At 44.3% G+C, this 10,223-nt stretch overlaps 1 protein-coding gene across 2 annotated transcripts in view; it reads right to left on the bottom strand.

The window, feature by feature from the left end:
• Positions 1-838: 838 nt before the first annotated feature.
• Positions 839-10,223, bottom strand: part of WIPF2 (WAS/WASL interacting protein family member 2) — a 33,253-nt gene continuing 23,868 nt past the window's right edge. For both annotated transcript variants that reach the window (XM_028703433.2, XM_028703434.2), the window contains 2 exons: positions 8,239-8,340; positions 839-6,342 (listed from right to left, as the gene is read on the bottom strand). In XM_028703433.2, coding sequence (XP_028559266.2) covers positions 6,302-6,342; positions 8,239-8,340 — 143 coding nt within the window. In that variant the 3' untranslated portion in view covers positions 839-6,301. The remainder of the gene's footprint in view (positions 6,343-8,238; positions 8,341-10,223) is intronic.

The raw sequence follows: 10,223 nt of genomic DNA, 5'->3' as shown, positions 1-10,223 counted from the left end.
ACTATAGCCACATTAGAATTTACTACATTTTACGTGACCCAAGTACTCAAAGCTTCTGGAGGTCGAGAAGGGTGAAAAGTTTGCACAACTTTGGGCCACGGTGTGAGGATGGGAAGTGTCTTCCGTGTTTGATCTCAGTCATGATAGAGCCGTTGTTGCCACACACATATACATAATAAATTCCAGAGTCTGATAGATCATTTTTACGCCCTCAGCATGGCCGGTTTCACCAACTCCTAGGTACGCTTTTGAGGCCTTGGGGTATTTCTGTTCAGAGTCTCACATTTCAAGCGAGTGTGTGTGTGTGTGTGTGTGTGTGTGTGTGTGTGTGTGTGAGAGAGAGAGAGAGAGAGAGAGAGAGAGAGAGAGAGAAAGAATGGAACTAGAATGAGGTGTACCGTGTAAGAAATACGTGTATTTTTGTTATTTATATCTGCCTTTACTCCAGGGAGCTCAAGGTGGTGTATAAGGTTCTCATCCCTCTCTATTTTATCCTCACAGCAACCCTGTGAGGTAGGATAGCCTGAGAGACTAGGTCACTGAGTGGGAATCAGAACCCTGGGCCTGTGGGAGAAAAGGGCTAGGTGGCAGTGAATGGGAAGCAAGTATTTTTGTTTCCCTTCATTTGCTTCTTTCAAGGCGCCCATGTCTAACATAGTGCTTGGAAATTCTGAAGGGTTTTAGTCAGATATTTGTGAAATTTCAAGTAGCCTTGAGTCCACACAACAGAGAAAGATATCAATATAAAAAATAAAGCTTCATTGTGCTTACCCATGCTCTACACGTTCAATTAGCAATATTCATCTTGAAGGCAGAGAACAAATTATGCAAACCACTGTTTGTATTTGATTAATTTATTAGATCATGGACACAGACTCAATTCTGCATCAGCAGACGCAGTTACAATTTTAGTAAAGACAGCACCACTTACTGTGGGTCAGGTACAGTGTCTTGCAAAGTAGTGAAATAGTAAAAGAGAAGGAGGCACTATCAAACATAGTAGGTTGGGAGCAAGAGTAAAAACCCTCCACCCTCTCTTCAATCGGCCTCTCAAGAGGCTTCAGCAGATGCTACCTTCATGTGTTAAACCCTCATCTCTACGGAAATGACGAAGACTAGTCATTTCCCCATTAAAAACAAAGATAGGATTACTGTATGATGAATGATATGGATTTAGGAGGGAGAGGAGCTGGCCTCAAAAACAAACATGCTCTGCAGAGTGGGCAGGATACTGTGCTGTACTGGAAGTCTCGGGGTATGTCTTGTAGCACAGTTATTCACTAACCCTTCTCACAAGCCCTCTACCAGCAGTTTTGTGAAACAGGGGCATACAGCTGCTGCTGCTGCTGCTGCTAACTCAAATCTTAAACTACTGCCCTCTGCAAATAAGCCTTAGAGGAAACTGGCAGGAATTGCTCTTTGGAGCTCCCATTAGGAAATAAATTCAGGAAGAGGGATGCTTAGTATAAAAACTGATCACGTACTCCATTCATACGGGAATACCCAAACCGTCTGTGCTTATTGTGATAGCTCACAGTTCATGGAATTTAAGACTCTCTCAAAGCATTCTGACCATTTTAACGGCAAAAAAACAAACACCAAACCAAAGGTTTTAAAAAAACACCAAGGGTTTCTCCAAATGCCACATCAAGAACACAGTTGCTTATTTTGTAATGGGATAAGCAAATTGTGTAAGAATGTTATAACCCTCACAGAGAAAGATGCCTCACATGATTCTGCTCACAGCAAACGACTCAAGAATCCTGGGATTCTTCACTTGCAGGCAGTCTAGAGGAAGCTTTTCGAAACCTTTACAAAAGCAAAGCAAAGGTGATGGGGCAAACGAAAGGACAGTTTTATCTTAAAGGCAAAGGGTAGACTTGAAACAAAGTAACAGTGCAAGAGACCAAAATTCTAGTTCTTGAAACCACAAGAAGTGGCTCTCAGTAGTGTTTCTTCACTTAACAGTAATGATACTGTTAAACCAAAGCTTAACATAGGATACAGAGTGCATATCAGCTTGCAAGAGACAAAAGATTGACCAATATCCCACACACACAAACCCCCAATGGGAGCCACCTGAGGATAAGGCACAGTGAGTGAAACTCTGAAAACTTGCTATTCAACAATGGGCGTGTGGCACCCTCCACAACAGCCTCTGCCCTGGCACACTCATGCAGTTTCACACTTCAGTTACAATGGAAGACTAGTGAGAGAAGGGCTGGGTGCGCACACAAGAACTGAGCCAAGATAACTCAAATCCTGTACCAAGAAATGTGGAATTCTATAACCTATTATACAAATTTAGCCAATTTGCATGATTCTGTTTCTGCCCCATTTTCTATTTCTAATGCTGCTAGCCATGCGTTAGTGTCAATGAACCACACAGAACAATGAAGGCTTCTCTTTCCCTTGACCACCAGTAAGCTTATCCAGCTGTTCCACTGGTTAATACTCCACCAGGCACTGCCCACACGTTTTCAAGCACCTCTTGTTGGCTACAAAGGACTAGAACCATTTTTGACTCCCCAAAAATGGTCCAGGTCCATTCTCAGAAAACAGAGTTCTGCACCAGGACATGTGAGCATCTCCTGCACTTCCATGGAATAATGGCACACACAGTACTACTGATTCAGAGCTGTAGGCAGCCAGTCCTCTGAATCTGCATCTCCAATATTGTGCAGTTATTCTTGGCAGCATGTGCGTCTTCCACAGCTTCACAACATAGAGGCTCCTGCATGTCTGCATTGTGCTGCTATGTTCTATCAACCCAGCATCCAAATCTGTAAGGCAACCGTTTCAGAAAACCAGGCAGATGAGGCCCAAAAGCTGCAACCGGCATTACACTCTTAAGATTGGTCTTGTCCATATTTTCCATATTAAGCCATAGTTAAAATTACGGTTTAAAATGATGTCTTAGTGTTCTGTCTGAACCTACCCCGCAAGCGGTAAGCCAGGAACAAACCTTGATTACCAATCATTGGTGGTTTGGAGTAAAATAAATCAAGGTTGTGGGTTTCGACATAATGGTAAGCCATAGCAACACCAGGAGTGCAGGAGCAAACCACCCGCAACTTCAGCAGTGCCTAGTAGCACACTGCATGTTCACATTAAACCACAGTTTATTTTAACTATGGTTTAATATGATGTGCGAATCAGGCCACTATGCATTTTCTTGCAGCTAATCCTGGAAAAAACCACATATCAATAGGGACAGCTGTGGAAATGAAATAAAAACTGGTATCTTGATCACCATTCCTGAATCTTTGTTCAGAGAAGGAAATATTTGAAACAAAAAAACTTATCCTGGACTGTTCTTCAAGATGTATACAGAAAAACACATGCTTCAGTCCTCTATCTGAAAACAAAAACAAACAAACAAAAAACCCATGCCAGAAGATGACCAGGCTGAGCATGGTTTTTAATATAAACTTTTTCTAGAAGGAATTGTATTCAAATATGTGATTCCTTCATCTGCAGCCTGAAATGGTACAGCCCAGGGGAAAGAAACTTCATTGCTTGATTTTGCTAAAAACAAAACTAACCGCTGAGAGTCTCCAGGCATGAAGTATGTCTGCCACCTTCAGCAAAACTCAAATACCTTTTGGCAGAGTCAATGAGTTGGGAGAGCAAATTTGAGGTTTTCATCTTGGTAGTGGGTGATGCGAGTTTCACATTTGTGGTTTTTAAAATGCTATATAAACCTGGTCTGAGGTCTTAGGACAGGATGAAATAGGAAAATGTCTCTCTGTGTGCCAGTTTCCCCTTGTACAAACACACCTGGTCAATAAGGAAATGCAAAGCCACCCCAACCCCAACCCATCCCGCCCCCCCCAGGCAGTAAGAACAGACCTAACATGGGGAAAAAGGAAGGAGGAAGAAAGCAGTGCTTTGGCCCAGAACGTGCAAGTATAACACAGGTGCCTCATTTAAGAAGTTTTAATTCCACTGCCATTTTGAACTTAGGAACCCCCTTCACAGTTGCTTCACAAAGGGTTTATCTACGGGAAGCTAACGTTATAGGGAACATAATCTTTAATAAAAATTAAACACACACATCAAAAATGCACAGTGCATTTAACTTCTCTTCCCAGCAAGCTATGCTGGGTAAGACTTAATTTTCCTCCAGAAGAAAAAAGGAATTCCTCCAACCAAGCATTAGCCCTCAACATGAGGGACTGCCTGGTCATTAACATAAAAGTGGATGAATTTCCATCATCATTAAAAAAAAAAAAAAAAAAAAAAAGATTAAGTAGAAGGTGAGGGAGCTTTTGTAGTGTATGGCCAGCAAGCCTACCTTGATCCTATATTACAAACTTTTTACAACATACAAAATAGATCAATATTTATGATTATAACACGTATTTCCCAACCCGCAAGTTATTCAAGAGTAAATATACACAATAATTATAACAAATCTGGTACCAATCACATGACGGAAGTACTGTGTAAGGCAAAAAAAAAAATCAACCAACCAGCTAGCTAGCTAGGTCTGATGTTATAACAATCTGCATCAAGTATAAACAAGTGCAGGGGCCAAGAAGATGACAGCAATTCTGCTTCTGTTTCAGGATCAATAGTGTTCAGCGCAGAACGGGATGCATCTACTTCTGGGAAGCAGTGTAGCAGTGATTTCTGAGCAGGCCACCACGCATGGAGACAAAGCCACACCAAGAAGAACATCTGCAATCTACAGCTGGAGTGTATTTCTTGCTTACTGGTAAAAAGGCAAATGAGAATGCCACTGCTCTGACCTCAAGCCCCAAAACGAGCACTATGAGATCTCCCTCGGATGGCCGGCCAGGTTTTCTGTGCTACAACCAAGACACCTAGATTGCACAGGCGACACTTCCACAGGGGGAGCAACAAGCACCCCAACGCTCACGTGCACAGATGGCAACTCTCCTCCTCCTCCTCGTGTGCAAGAAGCACTGAGAACATGATCATCTGTGTACAAAATATATTGCATGAAGGGGGCTCTCTAGTCACCCCCAACCTTAGCAGCTACTTTGCTGGAGTGGATTATTAACCGTCACAACGATCAACTCAGAGTTAGGAGTGATCAATTTACCGTTTAACCGTTTGCATTTGCACACACTGGCTGGGGGAGCTGCTTGGAATAGGACACCACTCATAACCAGAGCTGAATGCTTCCCTATCTGACTTCCTTCCGGTGCCTCAGGATGGGCAGGCAGCCGGGACCCACTCAACCCTCAGCACAATGGTAAGCCCCCAAAACACGCCTGCTGCCAGAGGGCATTAATACATAGGACAACTCCTTCTCAAAGCTACCCACGGCTGGAGGAGACAAGATGGGGCCGTGACTTCATTCGTGGAAACAGTAGGAAGTGATCTTTCTGAAGAGGCAAGACAGTCAATGTCACAGTCTGAACAACAACAACAACTACAACTTGGGGCCTAAAGTGCACTCTGCCCTGCATGGCCGCGACATTTGCGCCCATGGCAATGCCACACATGTGGCAGTAGCGACTGACAAGATTATAATCGGCATGATTAGGAGTCACAGGGATTTGGACTGGAATGCTAGCAGCCGACACTCAAGGGAAAGATGACAGCTTCAGATCTGCAGGACAAGGAGCGCTGCAGCGATGGAGTGTAAATGTGCACCCTGAATTTCACTTGTGCTACCATGGATGCTGCTACATTTGTATAGCTTTCTCCATTTAGAATTCGCTGCAAGCGATGCTGTTTATACTAATTTTCTCCCCTCCTCCCTTCAAGTTAACCACAATTTTAACGTGTTAGTATGTAGTGTCTGCATTCAAAAACAGAATAGTTATTTCAGTCCTTCTAATGCTCACCTCTTGAAAAGAAAAAAACCAGAATTCCCCACTTTGCAGGCATTTCTCTGCCCTACGCTAGGCAAAGATCAGTTGCTTCAACCTGGCCCAGAGATCCAAAACAGTCCTGTTTGGCTTGTGTTTCTGGAAAATATTCACTGGACCCTTGATCTTGAACAGTAGTTGTTTGTGAACTGGGGTGGCTCTTCCCTCCATGACACGAATGGCAAGGGATATGAGAAACCCACACAGATCTGCAGAAAAGGGTTCTCACCCAGCTGTGCCAAGAGACGTCCTTTTAAGTCCAGGTGTGAAATGCATAGATGGAAGTGAGTAATGGTAGGTTTGTCCGGGTTCTTGAAACAGTTTGGGGGTCGGGGGAATCAACAGCAGGAATGTATTTTTCATGCAGGTTTCTGAGGGATGGGAAGGGAGGGGGAAATCTGAGAACACAGGTCCATTTTTTTTGGTGCTGTGGAACCATGCCCAGCTGCTGTTTTTCACCTTGGGATGGGAGGCAGAGGAGGGGCCCCACGAGTAGCTGAAAAAGAAATAGATTGTTAATGCCACAGATGCATCACCATAGGAAGTTAGGCTCTACAAAGATGCTGATCACAAAGCAAAAGAGATAATAATAATAATAATAATAATAATAATAATAATAATAATAATAATAATAATTTTATTTATATCCCGCCCTCCCCAGCCGAAGCCGGGCTCAGGGCGGCTAACAACAATAAAACAGTACAAAAGTACAACATAAACAACATTCTAAAATCATTCATTATAAAAATTAATTAATTCAAGCCACTAGCAACCATTGGGCCAGAGCTCCACGAAGATTGCCGAGGGAGGGAGTCAGGCTGTGCCCTGGCCAAAGGCCTGGTGGAACAGCTCTGTCTTGCAGGCCCTGCGGAAAGATGTCAAGTCCTGCAGGGCCCTGGTCCCTTGTGACAGAGTGTTCCACCAGATCGGAGCCACAGCCGAAAAAGCCCTGGCTCTAGTTGAGGCCAGCCTAACTTCTCTGTGGCCTGGGACCTTCAAGATGTTTTTATTTGAAGACCGTAAGTTTCTCTGTGGGGCATACCAGGAGAGGCGGTCCCGTAGGTACGATGGTCCTAGGCCATATAGATAATATAGATAATATTAATAGTAGTAGTAGTAGTAGTAGTAGTAGTAGTAGTAAGTATACCACCCTTCATCCAAAGATCCCAGGATGGTTTACAACATAAAATAAGAACAAGGATAGTTCACAATAGAAAATCAGATACAAAATACAAAACAAAACAAAATCAATAACCTCCAAATAATCAATACATTGCTACCACTATCCCTAGGTAGTCATTTTGCCAGGGCTAATGAGGTGCAGATCTCATTAGGCCCACCAGGCCTCCCTGTTTGGCCCAGGAGGCTATTTTTGCCAAGCTACATCCACCTGCCCTACACCTGACATCAAGTGCAGGGCACGTAATAACCTAGCTCAGCTGAAGGGGGCTTTGCAGGCACTGCTGATCAGCTGGGACTGCAAAGCCCCGTACCAAGGGCTCAGCAATGCCAGGCTATCAGCTGACAGTAAAGTGTTTTTAAATCCCTTGTAAAGTGCTATGCAAGACCTGTTGGGTGAAAAAAGGATGACCTTGCACCACTGTGACATTAGGTGACTTACAGGTGGGTGGATCTGTCTACCTATAAAACTTGGTCCATGTGGGATGGGGGAAGATAATAATTTGCCGCACTAGCCAAATTCAGTTCCCCACCGTTGCACGATGCAGATTTGAGTTACGCAAAAAAATTAAAATAAAATAAAACTGAATCATAGAATTGTAGAGTTGGAAGGGACCCCAAAGGACATCTAGTCCAACCCCCTGCAGTGAAGGAATCCTGCCCATAGCCATCCCTGGGTGGGCTCAAACCACCAACCTTCTGATTAACAGCCAGACACGCTAACCCACTGTGCCACTTCAAACTTGCACATCGTTCTCATGTTTTCCAGGTAGCTAGGATTCTGCATCTTGTTCAGCCCATTCCAGCACATCCTTTGCCATGAAGAGCAGTGAGTCATCTCGTTCCCACCCCCAGGGCTCCCCAGTCAGTCTGCTTCTGCAGCTGCTCCTGTAACTCCTGCATTCCCTCTTCCTCACAAAGGCACAATGAACTTGGACAAGTCTAAATCAGAACCAGATTTAATTTATGCAAGACTGCACAGTTTGCATAATTTGAAGAGGCCCGGAAACAGAATGAAGGAATTGTTGATGATTTTAAATAAAATCATCTCATTCGTAATGCTGGCAAGCCATATTCTCAGTCCCACAGAATTAAATTGCTTACCACAACTTGCCAAATTTTCAAGCATGGAGCTGAAAATAGTTTGCTTTACGAACTATCAGCCAGATACCTGGGAGACCAATAAGCAGATGTGAGCCAAATCAGTGCTCACCTCTATTCGTTTTGCTGGGATAAATCTTCTGGAAGTGCTTGAACTCTTCTGGTGCTGGGAAATCTTCCACTGGATGAAAGGAGTATTTAGATTCAAAGTCATCTGCAGAAAAGGAGGAAAATAAGGCCTGAAAACCGTTTCTGGTCTGAAGGATTCCCACTGCCCTACTTTTCACATCCATAAAACCCTGAGTCTGGAATGGTGGCTAAAATGGCAAAACTTGAAGCAGCCCCATCCTGAAAGTAAGACATGGGGCCGCTCTCTCCAGCTGCCAAATTACCGTATTTTCCCCTCTATAACACGCAGATTTTTTCTCCTAAAAAGGAAGGGGAAATGTCTGTGCGTGTTATAGAGCGAATGTGTGGTCCCTGGAGCCAAAAAATCAAGCAAAAGTCAAATCGCGAGTCACAGAGAAGGGAAACCTGAAAAGAGGAAGTGGCAGCTTTCCTGCATTCTGCCTCAGGGTCTTACTGCCCACCCTTCTCTGTTTCGTTGCTGTGATTGCTGAAACGGAACAAAGAGCAGGGAAAGCCCCTCCCCTCCAGGCAAGCAGAGTGTCGTTCTTTCTAATTCCTCTCTGTGCTCCGGTGCTGTTGGGGGAGAGGGAGAGAGAGTGGGGGAGGGAGAGGGAGGGGGGGGAGGGAGAGGGAGAGAGGGGGGGGAGAGAGAGGGGGGAGGGAGGGAGGGAGGGAGGAAGGGAGGGAGAGAGAGAGAGAGAGAGAGAGAGAGAGAGAGAGAGATGGCTGGCTTGGGGGGAACTTTTGCCTTTCTTTCCTCCCACCCGTTAAATCCCTCTCCAGCATTCTTAGCCAGCTGCTTCTCTGCACACCCCTCTCATGTCCCTTCTTTGTTTTTCCTTCGCTCCCCACTTAAAATGTGGTTACAAAGCATAGATCAACATGGATCCTCAGGATCTTTGCATTGGGTCACCCCAAATTCACCATCAGATCACATAGCATGTCCATGGCTACAGCCTGCACCCAAAAAATCACGCACCCACTGTTGCCTGGGGCTGCAATGGTGCAAAAACGTGGTTACAAAGCATGGATCCACAGGAATTCTCAGGATTTTTGCATTGGGTCACCCCAAATTCACCATCAGATCACATGTCTGTGGCCACAGCATGAAGCACAAAAATGATACATCCACTGTTTCATTCAGAATGTTTTTTCCCTTGTTTTCCTCCTCTAAAAACGATGTGCGTGTTATGGTCAGGTGCGTGTTATAGAGCGAAAAATACGGTATATGCAGATGCCATTATATGCACCATTATATGCAGATGCCAGACTGGGGGCAGAATTCACCAGGAAATCAGAGTCACCTGGTAATAAGAGCTTTGTGCAGAGTGTCAGAATGGGCATGAGTCAGCATTTCAACATTCCTATAGATATACCTATCTATATATATATAGTTTGTGTCACTGCTTCTCCAAGTAGCTGTTTGGGCATTCTGTACAAAATGAAATGTACCTAAAATAAACTGGTACAGACTATAAATAAAAACATCCAGTGAATATATAATTCAAAGCATCAGATGCTTAACAAGCTGTCAACACCAAAAGGGAGATAGCGGTTCCATCTGTACACATGCTAAGCCAAACCCAACGAAGGATAAGTTCCCAGAGAACTTTGCACCTCCTTTTCCGGGTTGCTAGAAGTGAAGCCACAGTTTGGCTTAGCTTCCGACATTTGGTCTATTTTGCTTCAGACCAACCATGAGGTGTTGGCAATGTTTGTTCTGAGGCTGGACATGCAGAGTTTGTCTGGAGAAAGAAAAGCCATGAACCCGAATTTAGACATAGCATTAGGGGAAACCATGGCTTAGTTCACAGCAGTGCAGCATCAGCAGGATGAAAGGAGGAGCAAAACTGCAGCAATCTCCTCTCTGGGAACCCACAGGGTCACTCATTCATGTCATGTTCACGCTAACACGTCTATGCCAGTGTCTTTCGTTTTAGAGCTGCTTCCTAAGCTTGTATGAATGAA

This window comes from Podarcis muralis, chromosome 13 (assembly GCF_964188315.1).
Source record: "Podarcis muralis chromosome 13, rPodMur119.hap1.1, whole genome shotgun sequence".
Lineage (NCBI taxonomy): Eukaryota > Metazoa > Chordata > Lepidosauria > Squamata > Lacertidae > Podarcis > Podarcis muralis.
This window is presented reverse-complemented; position numbering and strand designations above follow the sequence as displayed.